The 22,424-nt window shown below is 32.0% G+C and overlaps 1 protein-coding gene across 2 annotated transcripts in view; it reads left to right on the top strand.

Moving 5' to 3' along the window:
* Window positions 1-21,732, top strand: part of LOC118198078 (twisted gastrulation protein homolog 1-A-like) — a 45,528-nt gene extending 23,796 nt beyond the window's left edge. For both annotated transcript variants that reach the window (XM_085821863.1, XM_085821864.1), the window contains exons 4-5: window positions 2,580-2,772; window positions 21,441-21,732. In XM_085821863.1, coding sequence (XP_085677989.1) covers window positions 2,580-2,772; window positions 21,441-21,618 — 371 coding nt within the window. In that variant the 3' untranslated portion in view covers window positions 21,619-21,732. The remainder of the gene's footprint in view (window positions 1-2,579; window positions 2,773-21,440) is intronic.
* Window positions 21,733-22,424: the final 692 nt, after the last annotated feature.

The raw sequence follows: 22,424 nt of genomic DNA, 5'->3' as shown, positions 1-22,424 counted from the left end.
ATTGACTCTGAAAAAACTTCTATAAAAATATCTGGAATTGCTGTGAACATGCTAAGATATATATGGCATTAGAAAGAATCTATATAAGTAGTAATAAACTTGATCACACACTGATAAAAGGTCTTTAAATTCTTTTAAGTTTGGCTAGTCTTAAAACTCTGTTGATCTATATTGTGCATTATGATAATTGTATTCTTCTCTTGGAGAGTCTTATAGCATTGTAATATGCTTTGTTACTGTTCTGGGTTATTAAATAATAGCTTGTGGAATAATAAAAAAATTGTGGATATTCTTGAAATCTCTAAGGTAGTAAACCACTTGAAGGTCGGATAAAATTCCCTAGTAGTAATTCACTTGAAGTCAAATGTCTTAGAATAGTAAATTCCCTATCTAACCATGAAGTTTGAATTTTTGAAGTAGATAAATGGTTAACATAAATTATTTATAAATTTTATATTATCTATATCTTGCAGAAAACAAGTGTTTTGATGTCTCAAAGAGAATTAGTATCATATTAGATGCTTCATAATGCTTTGTTTCTTTATCAAGTATCTTAATTATGCAATATCTGGTTTTGTGTTTAGTTAGTCTTTTAACCACTTGCGCTACGACTAAACTTCACAGTTGCGGAGCCGTGCGCTACAATATAACAAGCGGTAAAGTGTCTCATTTACACTGCTCCGTGTGTGCAAGTGCAATCCAGAGCTGTAACTCGAGAAATAAACAATCTTGTTGTTAGGTGACGTGTGCACCACGTTATTTTCATTTTTGCGCGCGGTTTGAGACAAAATCATCTCGACGTGCGTCGCACGTCTTTTTAGCGCAAGTGGTTATGGAGTGCTGAGAGATCAGTTTTTATTATCCCTTCTTGCATTTAACATAATGCTTCTGCCTTCTTCTTAATTTTATATTATAATGTACTTTCTCCCTCCTTTCCACTTTTTGAGTAACTAGAAGCACATCTATCACTTAATCAGGAGGTCTGGAGTTCAAATCCCAGCAAAAGCATTGCACGTTTTTCCTTTTTCTTGCATTGATATAACATAATATAGTAATAATTGCATTGATATAACATAATATAATAATAATCTATTAGTCTTAAGAAATAAAAAGTAACTTGTCTGTTGTGTTAATATTTATATAGACTTTGAAAGTTAACTTTACTTTTTTTCCTGTTATTTTAGCCATTTTTTCCTTTAGTTTTTTTAGAGATCTAAAACTTAACTATGTTAAAATGTTAGCATTCTTTGAAATATTGATTTATTTGAATAATCTTTTTACATAACATGATTAAGGTATTGTTAAATATGTTCTTATTTAAAAATTTAAGAATTCCATTATAATTTATGCATTGTGAATATAATAGGAGTTTTGCAATAAAAATAACAGTAATGTATTTGCATATAATATCAGGTGAATTATTCCCTCCGAGGTTATATAAGTTTTAATAGTTTTATAAGTTTTATGGGTTTTATAAGTTAATGTTAGTAACAGTTTTGTATCAATATATAAAAATACTCTCCAAGTTTGCACTTGTAATAGGCACTGTCACATAATTGTAGATTTAACCATTAGGATGGCAGTGTAACATGTATTTAGCATTTGCTGAGGAATATAAAATTTATTGCATTTTAGAGTTCTTTAAGTTGGTTGTGACAATGCAATCAAGCTTTTATGCAAAATGTCAAGCATCATGAATGCAATATAAACTATGCCTTTTAGAACAAGCCCAAGGAGACTGATTGCCTGTATGAGGCAAAATGAAATTTCAAGTCTCAACTGCCAGTCCCAGGCTGGCCTGGACTGGCAGTTGAAGTCTCAATGTGTTGCATGCATTTATATTCACTGTAACATTGAGTGACTGAGTCACTCAATGTGTAAGGACTCAATGTGTGTGCACTCAATGTGCGAGGAGTTGTAAGTCAACACATTGAGTGATATAAGTTGCAGATACCATAGGCATCTGTAAAGCATATTCTATTATTCTTCCATAGCCTCCAAAACTTAATCTGCTGTCTCATATAATTACTAACATTAAGGACTGTGTGTTTATGCCCCACATGATTTAGTACAACTGTGAATAAAGAAATTTCTCTGAAATTGCTGTTATCAATTGTGATAATGTTGGGATTTATGTGGTAGGAATTTGAATTCAGATATGTTGTCTCCCAGGTCACCAAATGAGCACGTATCAACCATCTGTCTAGTATGTATAAAACTTGAACTGATTCTTTATGTTATTGTTATATGCCTTTTGTTATATTTGTTATAATTTTAAACCACATTCTTTGAAAATTTTGGAATGAATCACCTTGTAAAATCATCTTTTGTTGACACTTTTAATGAATAGATAATTGTGTTCATTATGATAGACATAAATACATAAATAAAAAATAAAAATTTAAAAAAAAAAAAAGGCTGAATTTTTAAAACATATATCTGTCAATTTTGTCTTAAATAATGTTTGAAAATAATCATGAACATTATTTTGTAACCAGTTATTTTTTTTATTTATAAATATTTAAGTTAAAAAAAAGATTAATTGGAACATTATGTGTATATTATTCAATTCTTTATAGCCAAAGGCAGTGAAATATCTGAGGAATTTATATCTATGAATTGCACTGTTGCATACATGTCTCAATGCATGTCCTGGAATAAATGTAAAAGCTCATGTGCTTCTATGGGAGCATCAAATTACCGTTGGTTTCATGATGGCTGCTGTGAATGTGTGGGATCTACTTGCCTAAATTATGGAATTAACGAGAGCAGGTAAATGAAAATCATTCTTTACTTTTCTGTTGTACAGAAATGCTATCAGGTAGTTGTTTAACAGGACAATATAAAAATAGTTATATCTATCTATTTTTTTAAAATTTTTAATCAATAATGAATAAGTATAGTTTTAGCTATTAAATTTATGTCTGTTTATGTATTTTATATTCAATGTAACTGCTGTAGTATAACCAGCTTAGAGATTTAATGCAGTATTTCTGAAAAATCAAGTTTTGAAGCAAAAGTACTCGTCTATAGTCAGGGCTGGATTCAGAAATGAATGTATGCACATGTGTATGCATGTGTGTTTATATGTTTATATGAGGGTTGCTACAGTCAAAAGTCGTTAATTCGTACTCGTCGGGACTTCGGCGATTCCGGATTATCGATTTTTCCGGATTATAGATCATCAGTTTAAATCTCGTAAGATGGCATGCAGAAATTCTAAAATTAAAAATATGAAACCGTAATTTATGAAATAAAGAACAATTATGATCTAAAGAATATCAAAATTTACAAAAAAAAAAAAAACTTAATATTTATTTATTTACTTTATTAAACATTTCTTTCAATGTAAGTTGTTTAAGTTGCTTCGTTTTATGTGATAATACTTTCGCTTTAATTCTATAATCAGAAATAATTTCTTGTTCAGTTACAAAGTTCTGCTGTTCAAGTCTCGCAGTTGCTGTGCCAAGAATACCAACTAACTTGTCAATCGAAATTTTTTCGTTTTCACTAACCTCTCTGTCACATTCTTCATGACTTTATCCATTTTTTGCAGCAATTCCACTTTTTGTTTGATAGACATCGAAACATACTTTCGTTTTGTACGATCCTTTGGGAGCTCCAGAATCGGAAATTCTATTTGACATAATCGAAAGTTCAAGTTTACTTTTATAAAATTGCTCTTACAGTCTGAATAAATAATAAGCCGGATCCAATTCGAAGATTAAGGTACAACGCAATCATCAACATTAACTGAAATAGATAATTAGGTAATTTTAGCTTATACCGTCTGTTATGCGTAAAACACGCACGCGAAAATGTATTCTGCTTTTGCGCACACGCATGTGCGCAGTCGTGAAAGGTCTTACGCGCAAGCGTAAACGCCTATGCGCATGTGTCTAAGCGGTGCATGCGCAGAAAGTTTTTAGCTTTGAGGTCCGAATTAACGACTTTTGACTGTATTTATATTTCTGTCCTAAAGAAAAAACAAATATGTATGATCGAAACTGGTTTTGTTCTTTTTCAAAACATTCTCCATGAAAATCAATACACTTTTGCTTGCCTTTGAACCAATTTTTGAAGTACTTTTTCCACTTCGATTGTGGTAACTCCAGAACATGCATTTTGAATGCATCAACCTCTTCTTCGGATGTCGCAAATCGTTGACTGCATAATTTATTTTTGATATGTGAGGGAAAAAAAAGGTCATTGGGTGCCAAATTTGCAAACCCATCAATTCGATGTTTTGGCTCATCAAAATTTCCTTTGTTTGAGTTGATGTGTGATAGCTTGCATTGTCATGATGAAGAATGATTCGCCTCTTCTTCTGCTTTTTCAAATTTCTCCAGTGATTTCTGGCAAGCAAATGGTCGTGCACCTTTCAGAAATTGACCATCCTGTTTTGCTCTAATGCCACTGGCCAGTAATGCCGAAGAAACAGGCAACTGTCTATGTGCTTTTTCCGCGAACATCTTTTGTTCGATTTGGCTCATCTTGGAAGAACCATACAGTTGACTGATGTTTTGTTTCAGGCTCATATGCACAGATTCCATGATTCATCATCTGTGTAGATGTTATATACAGTCTTTGATGCACCTTGAATGTATTTTTTCAACATTTTCTCTTACCAGTCGACACAACCCTTCTTTTGAGTGTTTGTCAGATTATGTGGCATCCAACGTAAACAAATCTTTCTTATTGTCAAGTGTTCATATAATATCTTAGTGATGCTTGTCATACTAATGACCAAAGATGCCTCAGTCTCACAGTATGTCACATGATGATCTTGCTTTATCAGTTCACACATAGCATTGATATTTTCTGACACAACAACCAATTTTGGACCAATTTTACAACAACCTCCAAAAATTCATCTTGGAGCAAATGTTGACCACAATTCAATTCGTAATACACAGATTTTTACAGTGCTTGTAGGATGGTGCTATTTATCACTGTATAAAGAATTAAGTTCATAGAAGGACTCTTCTCTTGATAATCTGCGTCGAAAGTTATGAAAAATAACTACACGAAAATGTTCACGAATGAATTCAATTTTTTCCTGGAGATTAATTTTTCAATTCACTGTAAACAATACAAATAATGCAAAAATGGAAAATTGTTCTGAAGAAGCCAGCTAAAAATATCGGACTTTTGATTTGGAATTGTTTATCAACCTTAGCAATACTTACTGTTGAAACTACTAAACCAGAAATATAAATACACACACACAAAGGTATGTTCGTACATACAGATATACATGCATACACGAGCACATCCATACATGCATTTCTGAATCCAGTCTCTGTAACAAAACAGTGCTGAACAAAATATTAATATGCATTTATATGTATTCTGTCTAACCTTTAAATTTTTTGCTAATGTCAGCTATTTCTTTTAATACCATATATGTGTAGAGCTTTGAAATGCCTTCATAAAGTGAAGCTACTAGAATACTTTTTAGTTCCCTCATAGCAGTTTTTTGAATTTCTGTGATGTTGTCCTTTAGGGAAAGGTTTCAGTTGAAAAAGCATCATTTCAGAAATATAATGGGAAAACTGAATATATAAATTAATAGAGCAGAAGAAAACATGTTACTATTATAGAAATTGATGAGAAGGAAGGTTGATTAAGAGCAGTTTATTATTATGCAATAAATTACATACTGATGCCTGTTGTGCAAAATGTTATCATGCGCAAAAATAGTTGATCAGTTGTTTTATGGTATCGTATAATATCCTGAATTCTCTTCAAAGTTGAACTATTTCTTCTTGGTTGAACATGAAATTTACTCTTCAGAATATCATAGTAATTAGAAACACAGCTAAAGTAGCACCTTTAACATTTTTCATGCAAATTTTGCTGTATTATCAACATAAAAACAACTAATAAACATAGCCATGTTACATCTTTCTAACTGAATTCCCTTCAGTGTAAGAATCCCATCGATTTGATTGTGTTTAATTCACTTCAGTATAAAAGCACAACACTATTTTTGGAGTACAAATTATTTGTAAATTACTGCTTGCCAATCAAAGGTGTAAATTACTGCTTGCCAATCAAAGGTAATAAATTACTGCTTGCCAATCAAAACTGCTTCAATCAAAGGTGGTTAATCATTACACTTGAGGTTTATGAAATGAATATTTGTGAGAAGGCTTTTTTTTTTTTTTTTTTTTTTAATCATTGGACTTCTTTCATTTTTCCTGTGTTATAAGCAAAACATTGTGTTTCAGTACCAGTTATGATTTGATATCAAAACAGCTAGTGATAATTTTTCAGCAGCAGGCTTAGAGGACCTACCCCTGTTCATCTCCTACCCAGCTCAAATTATTTATTGCCTGCTATATTGTAGAACCCAGGTTAGTATCCTGGAGAAGGTATGGATATTTGTAAATGTGTAGTGTCTTTGCAGCATAACAACATTTAAAAACTGCTGAACTAAAAATCCTCATTGAGAAGATGCTGGTAGAGGAAGAAGGATAATTTGGTATTATGCCTCAAGAAAGTTGGGAGATAGCTGAGTAAACTCATGCTGCACCTATAAGGTGCCTAAAGCTTTGTCCGATAAAAGGTGTAATTATTCTCTTAGTCATATTGAATTCCTCCACCTGATTTCCATATAATGCAATTCAGGAGGATTAGTCACAACTGTAAATGAAAAGAATAAATTATGTTAGTGGTCAGGCTATCATATTATTTCAAAGATATCCGTTACAATGTTAGCAATTGTAATGAAAAATTTTGTTACTTTTTATCTTCGTCATCTCCATCCTACAAAACATATGTTCAATTTTAGACATATATAGAATTTATTGTGATTGTAATTTCTGATAGTGAATTAAGTTTTCACATATTTTAATATAAGTGCTAATGCTTTGATTATGAAACATTTGTTTATGAAGCAGTAATTTAAAAAAAATTAGACTTAAATTCAAAATTATAATTTTTATTGCAATAAACATAGTAACTATTATTGGTACATCTAAACTTATCTCTTTGGTTATAATTGCACTGACTAAATTAAGATAAAAGCTCAAATAGTTACTATTGTTTAAACCAAAATCATAGGTCTTATACAGTTAGTTGTAGATTTGTTCAACAACCTTATACAGTTAGTTGTAGATTGTATGACTGAAAATCAGTTCATAACTCTGCTTGGCTATGGTTTCTGTGAATATTATTAAAATCGTACTATGTTGTATCTATTTGCAACAGAAATTGCAGGGGTTTATTTCTAATAGTAAAAGTTTTTTGTTTTGTCAATGAAACAAATTGATACCTTTATTTCAAAGTTTTTTAATTTTATACCATAATGGCTAGAAGACACTTTTATCTAATATATAAATTTTTTGCCACTGAACATTAGCTTTGATATACAAGTAGTTATACTGTTTTATATTAATGTACAACTAGTTATACTATATAATATACAATAATTTTAATGTTATATTAATGCAAAAATATTAGAATTTATGGATTGTTTATCCAATATTTCTTTCACATCCAAATCCTAAACAAGTTTGATTAATATTGAATACTAGCTGAAGTATGCAGCATTGCCCTGGCTTTATGCGGAGTGAAGAAACTTCATTTAAGGGAGTGGAGTAGTTTTTCTCAAAATCTCAGATAACTACCTGGCTTTCCTCTTATTTGGCATAAAGTGAAATATGCAAAATTTTACCAAGCTCGAATGAAACTGTCCATGTTATTTAAATAAAAAAGAAACATTACTTTTTTTTTCACCTTTTAGCGAAATAGCGCAACGTTTGTTTATCTGTCACAGCATAAACAAAAGAAGAAAAAAAAAAAAAAAAAACTATCCTGCATGCCAACTCTTGAGCAAGCCACATATAATTTATTGGCTATGCAAAAAGTATGGTGTTTCTGTGGGTATCAACAGAATGCAAAAAATGAATACATCTTCAGCTATGGCATACCCTGTGATGATGGTGGCTTCACAGAGTAGATTCAGCAATAGATTCTTTATGGTGATCCTTGTTTTGTTGCATATCTTTAGGAGGTTGATGTTACATAATAGTATGATAGAGAATCCTTTATTTAAAGTGAGCTTGTGCCTCTAGGAATACGGCAGTATTCCTAGGGGCTTGAAAAGCATTTAAAAATTCTGCTGGGCAGTGCACATCTTGCTTTGAATCCTAAAGTTTGGAAATCGGTGGATGAAAAGGTGACAAAGTTGCTGGAAAGCATTTCCTGGAAAAGCTTCATATGTAATTATGAATTTATATCTATCTGTTGATAAATTATTTGAACAGCTGAGTTTTGCTTATCCTTTATTTATTTATTTATTTATTGCAGGAACAATAGTTATCTATTTTGGCTAAAATCTTTACGGCTTTCAATGTATTCTCAAAAAACTAATATAACACACACTCAAATTCTGCTTTAAAGAATCAATTCTGTGAGTCAATAAACATGGCACCATCTAATAACTTTAGTAAGAATTGATAGCTGGAACACAACACCACAACATGAGCCTAATGTCCCAATAACATTATGTTTCAGCTATGCAGGACTGGACGTCGAAAGGAACAATTCTCAGAACCCACACATTTCCAGGAAACCCATGTAGCTAGGTTACCATTTTCACTTACTATGACTTGGTTGATCTCTACCCGGGACAGAGCTCCAGGCGAGACATTTTTGGTGAGGTTTGAAAAAAATCCCATGTAGGTGCTACATCATTTCCATAGCTAGGTAGGACTTTGCTTCCAGTAGGGCTCTCTTCTAGGAATTCTCCCGTTTAAACCAGTGCTATCAGAATCTCATTTCTCAGAAATGTCCCGTCTAGCAGGGACTGTTGCTAGAAATGATAACCTCTTAAGATGGGTGATGTGATTTCAGAATTGAAAGGGTAAAAATATTAATTTATTTTTAAAAAGTATGAATTCCTGAATTAATGAAATTAATTTGGAATTAATACTACTTCTTCGAAATATCTATACTGTACAAAGTCCGAGATCAGGACGTCCAATATCTGGAATGATCTAAAATCCGGACCTCAAAACCACCGACAAAGCTTTTCTCATAGGCTTTATGCGTGCACATTTGATTCCCCCTTCCATGTATAATAAAACATCTGTAGAGTCCTGATTCTTAATTTCACTTCGACACTAAATAAAATATCTTATTATTGAAGAAATAATCATTTTAGCATAAATTTGTATGATCAGTAATTTGGCTTCGTTGCTGCGTATCTGCTTGGCATACATCTCAAACTGAAACATTCTACATAGATACATTGTTGATTTTACACCTACTAATATTTTATATCCCTGACGCCACTCTGACGAATCATTATTTATTATATTTTTCTTTCATCACTGCATGTTTATCAACACATGATAACTCATGCAGCGATGCCTAAACATCTTTTTTATGTTAGTAATTGAATAACAAAGAGTATGTAAACTTTTTAAGTTGACATTCACTTGGCGATGATTATAGATGCGCTAAATGTTGGCAAGGAAAAATTTAACAGAAATTTCTTTCCATATGTTAAAAATAAATTTTGTTAATGATACTCATAAGCCAGAAAATTACCTTTAATGCTAATTGTTTATCGTATAAACCCAGAACCTGCTCCAGAACTCGTATGGCTGCACCGGGCGACAGAATATAGGGAAGACAAGATTTCTAGAATTTAGAGGAGTACCGAGTAACAAAATTGAGGGATGAAAATATTTTTGGAATTTAAGGAAAGCACTGGGATCCAAAATTTAGGGGAGGCAAAAATTTAGAACTTAGAAAGGCACTTGGTAGCAGAATTTAGGACTCACAGAGACTGCATCAGGCAGTAAGATATCTAGCGCCGACCCTCAGTAAGCCTTAAGCATATGCAAGATATAGACATACGTATAATAAATAAACTAATACAGTTCAGGTTTAATTGTCTTAGTGCACGATAGAAGCAAAATAAAATTTAGCAGAACAACTTGTCATTATTCGCCAATCTCATGATACATAGCCAAATATGTGTAGTGAACAATACCTAAATTTTATGATGATAGCTGAGAATTTTAAAGGTTTTCAGATATTGCAAACGAAAGGTGAAATTTTCCAATTAACGGATTTTTAAAGAAAGGTGGAAAAACAGTAATAAATGAAGATGATATAAAAGAAGTTTTTTATTGTGATGACAATGCTATTCAATTATCAATCAATTAATGATTGGTGAAATCTGTAGTATGGTTCTAGATCCAGAAAATATCGCTCCCGATAATGAAGAAAGTGACAGAGAGGTTACTGAAAACAAAAAAATTTCTATTGACAAGTTGGTTGAAATTCTCGACACAATAATTACCAACAATGTTAACTGAACAAGACATTATGTCTGCCTACAGAATTAAAGAGAAAGTATTAGCACAAAAAATTAAGCAACTTAAACAACTTACATTGAAAAAAATGTTTAATAAAGTAAACAAATATTAAGCTATTTCTGTAAATTTTGATACCCTTTAGATCATAAATGCTTCATTATTTTATAAATCACGATTTTATATTTTTAATTTTATAATTTATACATGCCATGTAACAAGTTTTAAACTGATGATCTAATATCTGGAAAAATCCCAAATCCGGAATCGCAGAAGTCCCAATGAGTCCGGGTCTCGTACTTTGTACTGTATTTAAATCCAAGTTTTCTTTAAGCTTTGAAACTCATTAACTTCAACAAATTTCTTCAATTTTGGAAATGAATTGTTTAACAGGCTTACAATTGGCAATTTCCCAATTAAAAATTTTTCTCAAAGAAATCTAAATAAATAATTACTGAAGGAAAATATAATTTATGTCATCTTTTAAGATTTTGCATTATCTAATATTTTCAAATGCTGATAGACTTGAAAGCCAAAACTCCTTTATATCAAGATTTAGCCCTTCAGTGGTTGGAAATTAAGCAAGTCTTTCATCTCAAATACGTGCAATATCTATCAGTTGTAAATTTGTAATGTGAGTTGTGTTTGTTTGCATCAGCTGGGGGTGCATAACTGGAATATGAGCTGAGCTTGTTGATGACCATCAAAAGGTTAAACCTATTTCTTGATCAAAACATTGAAAATATTTGCACGAAAAGTTTTATTCTCCTCTAGTTCTTCAACAATTAAGTTGAATTCCAACATTACATGTTGTGAGAACAATAAATATATTTGAATAATTAGTGTAATTTCCATAGAATCATCATTGAGTTAAAAGCAGTTTGACTAACTTTTTAGAACAATCAGTGCTCTTCTGTTATCAGGACCAGATTTAGAAATGTATATATGTTTTCATGTATGCACTGATGTATGTGTTTATGTATGCATGTATATATAGGTACATATGTAAAGTAAGAAATGTAGAATTAATATTTCACAAAGATCAGAAATTAAAATTTATAATTAATAAATTTCAAATGATCATATAAATGCAACAAAGAATTTGAAAATGTTAAAACCAAAAGATTTCAAACAAGCAAAACCCCATTTAAAAAATTATTGAAATTTAAATAAAAATTGAAAAAAAAAAAAAAAAAAGAACAGAAGAGGAATTCAATCAACCTCAGTGCCACTTCATCAGGAGGGAGAAACATTGAAACTAATTAAAATCTGTCTTCTACCAAAATCCTTGCTTTCTGTATCCAGAATTAGCTGATGAACCATTTCAAAGTATTTTAATTATAATAGATCATCCAAAAATTCTGGATCTTCCCCAAAGCAAGGAAAAACAAAGTAAATTCTAATTAGAATAATCTTAAATAAAGAGAATTCAATTTTATAAAAAGAATTGAAAATGAAACTGAAAAACAAATGTGGAAAAAAAAATACTTCAGTGAAAAATTTTAAATCAAAATAACGGATAATTCAATGAATTAAGATGCGAGTTAATTCAGAAAACATAGTTGAAAAAACCTAATTAGAACACACAAAAAGGAATTAAGAACTTTGAGCACTCTCGTTAGCACACTAGTCTAAATTATTAGATGTGAAACAGTAAGGGACGTACTTTGTCATTTTGGCTTCATTGGCGAAACTAAAAAACCTTGGCTAGAAAGCAATCGCTCAAAAGGCTAAAATCTTGTACAAAATTTGTAATTTTGAAACCAAAAAAAAAAAAAAAAAAAAAAAAAAAAACTTTTAAAAATTTAGTAAAAATGTGTTTTTATTTTTTAGTCAAAGAAAAAGATTGCATATTAATTGAATGAAATTTAAATAAATTCTTACTCTTGAAGAACAAACATGGGACTAAATAATATTATTTAGTGTTAAACTTTAATTAAATTTAAAAATCAATTAATTCTTAAAAAAAGACTCAAAAAGTGCTCAAATAGCTTTTAATATTTGATTTGTAGATATGAGTAAAAACATCATTAAGTTGAATTTTAGTTTTTAAATTTTGTAATTTAAAATTACAGAAAAAAAAGTTGAAAAAGGAAGTAAAGGAACTATGTTAGAAAAGTAAAAAGTCTTCACATCATGGGCTTCTCATGACGACTTTGAATATATATAAAACCATAGTTAGTAATAGAATGGTAATTATAAAAAAAACCTAAGTACACTTTAAAACATTCTTCTTTACCCTTCTCTTTTAGAGCTTTCAGATAACCAAATTGGTACTTATGTATTAACGCAACCAGGCCAAAACTCGCATAAATCGCCAAATTTGGTGACCCTACTTACGGCAACCCTACGTGTGTGAAAATAGACGAAAGTTTATTTGTAAAAAGAAAAAATAACACTGGGCGTGTACTACCACAGCAATGGGTTTTCGGCGGAATTTGCCGAGAAAAGAAAGAGACCTTTTTGGTTACTGTACCTAACAGAAGCGCCGTTACCCTCATGGAAAAAATTTGCGAAAATATCAAGGAAGGAAGCATCATTTATTCGGATTGCTGGAAAGGATACAATACAAGTGAGTTCGAAAATGCTGGATTTCTGCATGGAACTATTAATCACAAGTATAACTTTGTGGATCCCAACACGGGCGTTCACACACAACATGTAGAGCACATGTGGGGCTCAGCCAAATAGCGCAACAAAAAACAGAGAGAAGCAGCCCGTCATCATCTTGACTCATACCTTATCGAATTTATATGGCGCCAAGCTCAAGCTGTTAATGGCGAAGACGGTTTTCAATCGGTGCTAAAAGCAATAGCCGAAAGATTTCCGGCGAAAAAATAATTCTGCAACTTATTCAAATTCGAAACCAGAAGGGTTTAATTGCTATTTTATATTTTAAAACAAAATATTATAAAAAAACTGTATTAAAAATTATCTGTAATTAATAAATGTACATTTTCTTTCTATTCATACTTTTTTACTCAAACTTACAAATCGCGCCAACCTGGTTGCGATAATACGTAAGTACCAAAAAATTCATACTTTTAAAAAATATTATAGGGTGTAGACTACTCCAGATTTCTTTAATATACAGTTAAAAGTCTTTAATCCGGACTCGTATTCGGCGATTCCGGATTATAGATCATCAGTTTAAATCTAATAAGATGGCATGCAGAAATTATAAAATTAAAAATATGAAACCGTAATTTATGAAATGAAGAGCAGTTATGATCTAAAGGGTATCAAAATTTACAAAAAAAAAAAAAAAAAAAAAAATCTAATATTTATTTGTTTACTTTATTAAACATTTCTTTCAATGTGCGCATGCGTAAAGCATACATTATGCATAGTCGAAATTAGAAAATTGCAACCAGAAAACTATTTGACGTGTATTCATGATATTTGTAATGTTGAGGAAATTGATTTAAATTATATCGGAGTACATAGAGATGAAACACTACATTTAGTGAGGAATTATAAGCCGAATAAAATAAAAACATCTGCCCTGAAGATGAGGATAGTGCTGACAGATCAACTTCCAGTTCATTGCACGCTGCGACGTTCTTCTCCCCCCCCCCCAGAAACACAGATTCCGGAATGGTTAGAGAAACAAATCACCTTTCTGTCACTTTCTTCATGCCTTTATCCATTTGACATAATCGAAAGTTCAAGCTTACTTTTTATAAAATTGCTCTAACAGTCTGCAAAAAATAATAAGCCGGATCCAATTCAAACATTAAGGAACAACGCAATCTGCAACATTAATTGAAATAGATAATTTTAGCTTAGCTTATACAGGGTGTCCGAAATGTCTTTCCCTGATTACATAATTTGATCAGGCTAGAAGTAAGGTACAGATATGAAACTGGTGTCTAATTGTTTACAAACTATCAAAGTTTTTTTTACACATCAGTAAACTTCCACATGAGCACCCTTGGTAGCACCTAGCACATCTAGGCGATATTCATTTTCCGTCCACACATTAGCCAACATCACTGGAGGGATTGATTCAACGACTGTGGTTATCCGTTGCCGCAAGGTTTCAAGATCTGGTACACGTGTTCGGTAGACCTTGTCCTTGACATAACCCCATAAAAAGAAGTCTAATGGGGTTATGTCAGGAGAGCATGGAGGCCAAACCGTTGGCCCATCACGACTAATCCATCGCCCAGGAAAGGTCATATCTAGATAGGCACGGACGTCCAAACCCCAATGAGGCGGTGCACCATCTTGCTGAATCAAGACATCGAGGTGATACTGAAGCAGCTGAGGAACAACATACAGTTGCAACATGTCCAGATATACTGCAGATGTGAAGGTAGCCTCAGCAAAGAAGAATGGCCCGATAATTCGATTGTGCAATAGCGTGCACCAAACATTCACCTTTGGACTGCCTCTGGTGCACTCCATGCCCTCGCCAGGGAGTTATGAACCCCAAATATGCATATTATGGCGATTCACTACTCCACTGACATAAAAGGTCGCTTCGTAGGAAAAGGCAATTCGTCTGAGATAAGCATCATCATCCTCAATACGTGATAGCATTTCGACCACAAAGTCATATCGACGTGTACTGTCATTGGGCAACAAGGCCTGAACGATTTGCACTTTGTATGCACGAAACAATAAACGTTTGTGTAAAATGTCATTTTGGTATCTATAATACACGTGAGGCCCTGCGCACCCATTTCTTCGGACTTCGCAAAAAAGACTGCCTCACAGCTTCCACCCTGTCTGCTGAGATTCTTGGTCGACCAGACCTCGGAAGATCACCAACCGATCCTGTGTTCTGGAACTTCTCATACCAGGCTTTAATGCTCTTGACATCAGGTGGATTCTTTCCAAATGTTGTCTGGAAGTGTCTCTGCACTGTGGTTGATGATCATGTCTCATGGTACCACAGGACACACTGTGCCTTCTCCTGATTGGTTAACATGGCTTCTTGGGCACTGCACCTCATCCACTACTTACATACTGCAAACCTAAAGCAGAAAAAAAAAAACTTTGGACGAGTTTGTAAACAATTCGACACAAGTTTCATATTTGTATCTTACTTCTAGCCTGAGATATCAATTTATGTAATCAGGGAAAGACTTTTCAGACTCCCTGTACATTAAACGCACATGCATACACGTATTATGCGCATGCGTAAAGGTATTATGCATTTACACGTGTGCAGAAAGTTTGTAGCTTTGAGGTCCTGATTAAAGATCATTCCGGATTATGGACGTCCGGATTAAAGACTTTTGACTGTACTATTAATGAATTTTAAAGGAATTTCATTATCTTTTAAAATTTTGATGTGAATTAGAATCTCTTCTTTAGTAGAAAAGTTAAAATCTTTTCTTTCATCAAAAAGTTTAATTTCTGTTAGATTATGAATACTTAGATCAAGTTAAACTATTTCTGTTTGGTTTTTAATGGTCTTATTTAGTTTGACTGTTTGGGTAGATGTTGCTGTTTTTGATGAGATTAAAATTGTTGAAAGTAATAATGTCATAAATATATTTATAAGTGTGTTCAAATTTACTTAAATTGTTATCAGAAAGGCTTTTTAGGAATTTGAATTTTTTAGAAAATAGAAATGGGTTACAAATATGAGTGGAATATGAACTTCCTATTGGAATTCCTTGTGTTTGCAGGTAAAGAAAGTTCAAATGTTTAATATAGTTTTGTACAGTGAAAAATGTAGAAATTCTTTTCATTTTTGTAATTCCAATATATTAAGTATTTCAGGGAAAAACTCTGTCATTTCTATGCAGGGTAGTATAGAGGTTTTCAAAGTCATAGCAGTTAATATTATAAATTTTAAGATTTTTAATTTTAGTGATTTTAAAGTTGTCGTAAATAATTCAGTGTAACTTTTTGTCTTCTTGAACAAGTTAAAGATCAATCTTAAGTAGATCGGTAAAAATATTATCAAAATTCTTCTTGAAGTTTCTGGTACTATTAGCGATAAATCTAAATTTTACAGGATTTGTATGAAATTTTGGTAAGGCATATAGATTGGCAAATCTCTTATTTGTAGTGAAGAGAGAAATTCTCCATTTTTTGTGAAAGGCAGAAATTTTATTAATAACAGTTCTTTATTTTTGCAGATACTATAGGTAGTAGAATTTGTTCATTTTCAATTAAATCATTTTAGAATTTTTTTCATAAAATACTGAACTTATTGTTTGCTTTATCAATTTTAGTTATGGGAAATTGCTTTTTTAATTGTGAAAACTTTGGAAGTAAATTTTTCTAGTTTTTAATTCCTTTAAATCCTTGCATTTTCTCAATTTTCTTTTTGCTTTGAGTAATAATTTCATTTTCCCATTCTTTAACATCTTAACCTGCAATTTAGATTCGAAGATGTTGGTCTGAGATTGTATACAAGCTCGCGCAGCGTTTGAGACATTTGCATGACTTGTGTAACACGCTAATCCGGACAATCGTAAACATGACGAATTATGTAATTTTCGAAAAAAGTATAGGTGAATAATTATATGTGATAATCCGATGATGATCAACTACAAGAGTCCTGGCTTTGGAAAGAAATAAGAAATAATCCAAAAATCTGGGACTATACGATGACTCCTGGCATAAGAGAGGAAGCCTTATGTCAATTAGGAGGAAGTAGAGGAGAATTTGATATATTTAATCTAATATTTGATGACATATTTTGGAACATTATTGTAACCGAAATGAATCAGTATGCAGATCAAGTACGAGAAAATCCACGTAGAACATGAGTGTAAAAAGTATAAAGTTCCATTACATGTACCAGAATGCTTTGAAATATATCATATCGTTAGAGATTACTAATTTTGTATTTTGGAGTTTTGTATAAATAAATATTTTGTAATATTTGCGTCTACCATAATTATTGCATCAGACTGTAATTGCATATCAAATATTCCACGTAATATTCACTCTGGCCTGATGTACGCGGGCTATGCCCGTGAAAGTTAGGTTTGGCTCGACCATCGTACACAGCCTATGCCCGTCAAAGTTAGGTTGGTACAATCATTTGGTCTCCTTAAGAAATAAAGGCTTTTCATGAAATTTTGTCTATGAATTTGACAGAATTTTGTTTCTACAAATTAATGTTTAGTGGACCTTAAGTGTTTCATCGTTTTTATTTGCTGATATTGAAAAATGGCCATAGATTTTTAGGACAATGTTTTCTATGTCTATGTTCAAGTTTCCAATAGCATATTTTGCTGTGTTATGAACAATGTGAGCATTGCAATTAGCTTTAACAACACCTTCAATTAATGTAAGGATGTTAGTACATAAGAATTGCTTTATTCCAGAATTACAATTTGTATTATTTTCACTAAAGTAATAAATTCTTGTCCATTTTAATTACAAATTGTTTGTAGTATTTTATACACTGGAACATTCTGTTTGCACTTTCATCTTGATTCTCAAGTTAGTCAGTAATATAATTTACTGTACTAAATTCCATAGTAAAATATTCAACACACACTGGGAATACTTTTCCCCCTTTATTTTTTTCTTATTAATTTTAAGTATTGGTTTGAAGACAAAAATAATAGAGTTGGATCATAACTTTTCAATTCATTCAAAACTACTCTTATTACCATTTTACCAGCACATTTGTAGCCATTGGTTTAGATTTTGTTCTACCTCAAAATACTTTTGCATCTGCTTTAGAATCTTGTTAATTTTTTTTAATTTAATTTCAAATTACTGTCAAATGAGTTATAGGAATGATTCTATTTAATTACATGGTCTGTTTGAGGTATTTGCAAAGAAACTATTGTATCTTCTTCTTTAGAATTTGCTTTTTTGATAAACTTATCAATTAAAATATTGAATGGTAATGCACTATTTTTATTTTTATAACAGTCTGAATGTTTTTGCTGTCTCATTGCTAAATCACCTATAAATCCAGTTTTATACATTTTACTTCATGTGTACTACTTGAATTAATAGTTGCCACAAAGGATTTGTAATCTTTTCTCCAATTTTAATCATACAAACACAGAGTTGCCAACTCTCCCGATTTAAGCGGGAGACTCCTCGACCGCTCTCCCGCCAACCCGATTTATGATATATTTCTCCCGACTTTTTCTTATTCTTAAAATTTCTCACGACTTTTATGAAACTTGGCTTAATACTTTGTTATATGAATAAAAACAAAGTGCTTTTGGATGTCTGAAAGCAATTGAATTATTCTACATTATATCTAAAACAAAACCTTGCTAATCAGATAGCTTCTGCTTTGTGAGTGACAGCATTATACGTATCCAGAAACGTCGTTCTCCAGTTCTCCAATGGGCTTCGAGCTCCACTGCATGTCAGCTGGCATATATTAGCCAGTGAGGACAAAGTAAGTTGTTATTTGGACGTGCTTTAGTTATTTCTTTCATTTCGTCCTGAGTTGTGTGAGTACACGTGCCTTAGGGAAATAGTTTTAGAAATTATCATCTTTTGCTACGTCTGCGAGAAAGTGAAATACTCGTGTACATTTCAAAAATCGTACACAGTTGACTTTCATTCCATTATTTCCTCAAAGAAATGTAATAAATTTGCGATGTGTACCACCCGTCGTTGCGATTTTTCGATTTCGCATGGTGGAAGGCGGATGTTCTCAAACATGTACTTACGCAAAAACACAAGGATAACATGAGTTGTTTTAAAAAAAAAACGGAAAATTAAATTTTTCTTCGGAAACAAAGGACCAAAAAGTTATTAATGCAGAATGTCTGTTCTCTGCCTTTTTACTGGAGCACATCCTGCCACTGAATGCATCGGATCACGCTGCAGCTTTATTTAGAAAAATGTTTCCCGATAGTGAAATCGCTAAAAAATACTCAAGGTCCAAGAATCAAAACAGGATCAATTGTTAAAGAAATGGGTTTGAAAAATAAATCTTCAGTTATTGATAGCATTAAAACAGCTCCTTTCTGCCTCTCTACGGATGGAAGTAATAATACCGATTCAAAACTGTATCCAATTGTTATTTTTTTGATCCAGAGTCTTCAGAAATTGAGTGCAGTTTACTTTATGTTCCTACTTTAGAAGGACATTTGACAGGCTTTAATATAGCACAGCTAATTATTAAAACTTTAAAAGAAAATGCAGGCCCTCTGGATAATTGCTTAGCACTTGGTGCCGATAATGCACCAGTATTGGTAGGCTTGGAAGACTGGTGTTGCAGGCATCTTAAGAAAAGGAAAATTCAGATTATGAGGTGCACCTGTCACCTCTTAAATTTAGCAGCTGAAAAAGGGGCAGCTTCTTTACCCATAAATGTGGATGAACACATCGTTGATATTTATTATTATCTTGAAAGGAGTTCTAAAAGGAAGGAAAAATTGAAACAATCCATCCAAGTCTTCATTCAAGTTTCCTAATTGTAACAGCTGCATAACAGCAGTTTACAATTAGAAAACTTGGATGAAGTTATAAAATCAGCTAGGATTGACACCCAGTGGAGTTTAATTGGAAAAGTGAAAGGTGCTGATGGAACTGTAAAATATAGTGAACTGTCTAGAATTGTGTTACCATCTTGACAGTTCCCTATAGTAATGCAGAGTGTGAGAGGATTCTCAGTGTTGCGAAAACGAGGACTAAATTTAGATCTAATATTAGTGATGACACATTCGAAAAACTTTTATTAGCGAAAACAGGCCTAGGTAGCAATTGCTGTGAACAAAATTATGAAGTTTCTTTCTTAAAGAAAGCAAAATTTGCCACTGTTTATAACATTTGTATGAAAACTAAAGTGTCTTTTTTTTTTTTTTTCCCTTAAACGATGCAAGTAATAAAAATGTTTTTTATGTGTAAGGTATTTTTTTGTTGCTTGCATTTAAGAATTAGTTACTATTTAAAGTTAATTCATTATTAAAAACTATATTTTTATCATTTAAAAAGTCTTTTTAACATTGTGAAAAATCTCCTGATTTTTGAATGTCATAGGTTGGCAAGTATGCAAACATAATGACTTGATGGATTTTTTGGGAGGTGGGTTGGTTTTATAATTTATATCTGGGGATAACATTACTTAATTAAATGTAATATGATGAACGTAGTATGTATATAACAATTTTTAAAAAATGTGACAGATTGAAAGAGTGGATAGAGAAAGCATACTTTGGAAATACCAGTAGATGAACCAAACAAATGCAAATAAAGCACATTCTGTACGGAGGCTGAGAGGAAAGATAAAGTGACTGTTAAACAATGTCTTGGAATTAAACACTTTTGGGGCTGGCCTGCCTTTAAAAAGTCCTGAGCTGTCAAAAAAGAATGGGAACTGACAACTGGATTAAAGAATAAAAGGCCTCTTGCCTCTGTGAACATAAAACATGTACAATAAACCTATCCGAAAAGCCAGAGTTTTAAACGAGTAAAAGAACACAAATTTCATAACATGATCATGTTGCTAATTGGATAATACAATCATTGCAAAGAAACTGGATCAGAAGATTTACATAAGAATTTCTGCTTGAGGAAAAAACACAAAAGTCATGATAGAAAAGTTGCATGCTAAGTGTCATCATTGATCCGCAAGAGATTTTTAATTTTGAAAGTTGAAATAAGGGATCCTATTGGTTTAATCCTGTCTGATTTTGTAGTTGAGATTAACCTAAATGAAGAAAGAAGATGATATTTAATGAAAGGTATTAAAAAACTTTGCATTCTTTGCCACGAAGCATTTAATGAGTTGCATCAGACACTGCCCCAAGCAAAAATCACCAGCTCTTTAAAAAAACAATTATATCATATACCTACTTACTAAGTTGTAATAGAAATCCTTTTAATTAATATTTGTGTCATTTTACTCTTTCAAATTAACAATAATATTTAGGTTTGTATAAATTATACGTATAATCTGAACTATACCTAACCCGTTTTTTCCTTTGCCATGTGGGCAGTGTGTTAATGATGCAACTCCCACATTCAGCAAAGATTTACTGGAATCAATGGAAGAGATTTGATCTATACTATTCCATTATGAAATATGTAAATATTGCTAATGTGAAAACTTAAATTGCCCATGAAATGAATTTATGGGCTTTTGTTGTTGTTGTTGCATGTGCATGTAAAAAGTTATGAAACTGTACATTAATGTCAATAACTTATCTTTAGGTGTTTAGATTGTCCCCCAGATAAAGAAGAAATGACACCTGAGGAACAAAATATTATATCTAAAGATATTGAGAAATTAGAGGAAGATTTTTCTGAAGATAATATTGAAGAAACAACGGATTCTCTTATAGAGCGAGAGGAAGAGAGTATTGATAAAATGCAGAATATTGACTCTTAAGTTTTAAACATTCCATGCAGTTTGTGCCATTAAATAAAGCATGTGATTAAAACTTCATCCATTTTGTATTTCATATAATGTTTATTTTGATATTAATAAATATTTTTATTAAAATCATGTCTCTGTAAAATATACTGAAGTTTCCAAAAATTAAGAAACAAATGGAAACCTGATCGTCTTATGTTGTACAGCCGATATTCGGCCAAGGCTGTCTCAGTCAGCTTTCACCATCTTGACCCATCCAGTGCCACAGTCCTCCACCTATTGACACCAGCATTCTATAACCACTTTTCCACATGGTCTAGTCACCTCTTCCATGGCTTTCCTCTCCTTCTCTTTGCCTCTGGACCTTGGAATGTCATTTTCTTCACTATGTTTTCATCTCCATAGCTGTATATATGGCCTAACTATCTTAGTTGAAAAGCTTTAATAACTTTTATTATATTTGATTCTCTAAATTTTTGCCAAAAGTTATATCTTCATTTCCACACTCCATTTTCCCTTACTGCTCCAAAAATTCTTATCATATTCTTTCATCCAAATGTCATTGTTCTAGTTTCATCTGCTTTATTTATTGTCTGACACTCGCTTCTATACAGCACTTAGTTCTTACTAAGGTCTTGTACAAATATATTTTAGTTTAACTGCTTAGGGATTTTGATTTAAACTGGTTTCATAATCCATAATAGCATTTCTTAGTCATGTTGATTGGGTTCTTGATTTCAGTAGTTATATCTGTCATTATTTACAAATGTGCCGAAGTATTTAAATTGTTCAATCTCCTCACAAACATAGTCATTTATTTA

The sequence above is a fragment of the Stegodyphus dumicola genome, chromosome 8 (genome assembly GCF_044657685.1).
Source record: "Stegodyphus dumicola isolate Sdum_Otavi_A_Nest chromosome 8, ASM4465768v1".
Taxonomy (NCBI): Eukaryota; Metazoa; Arthropoda; class Arachnida; order Araneae; family Eresidae; genus Stegodyphus; species Stegodyphus dumicola.
This window is presented reverse-complemented; position numbering and strand designations above follow the sequence as displayed.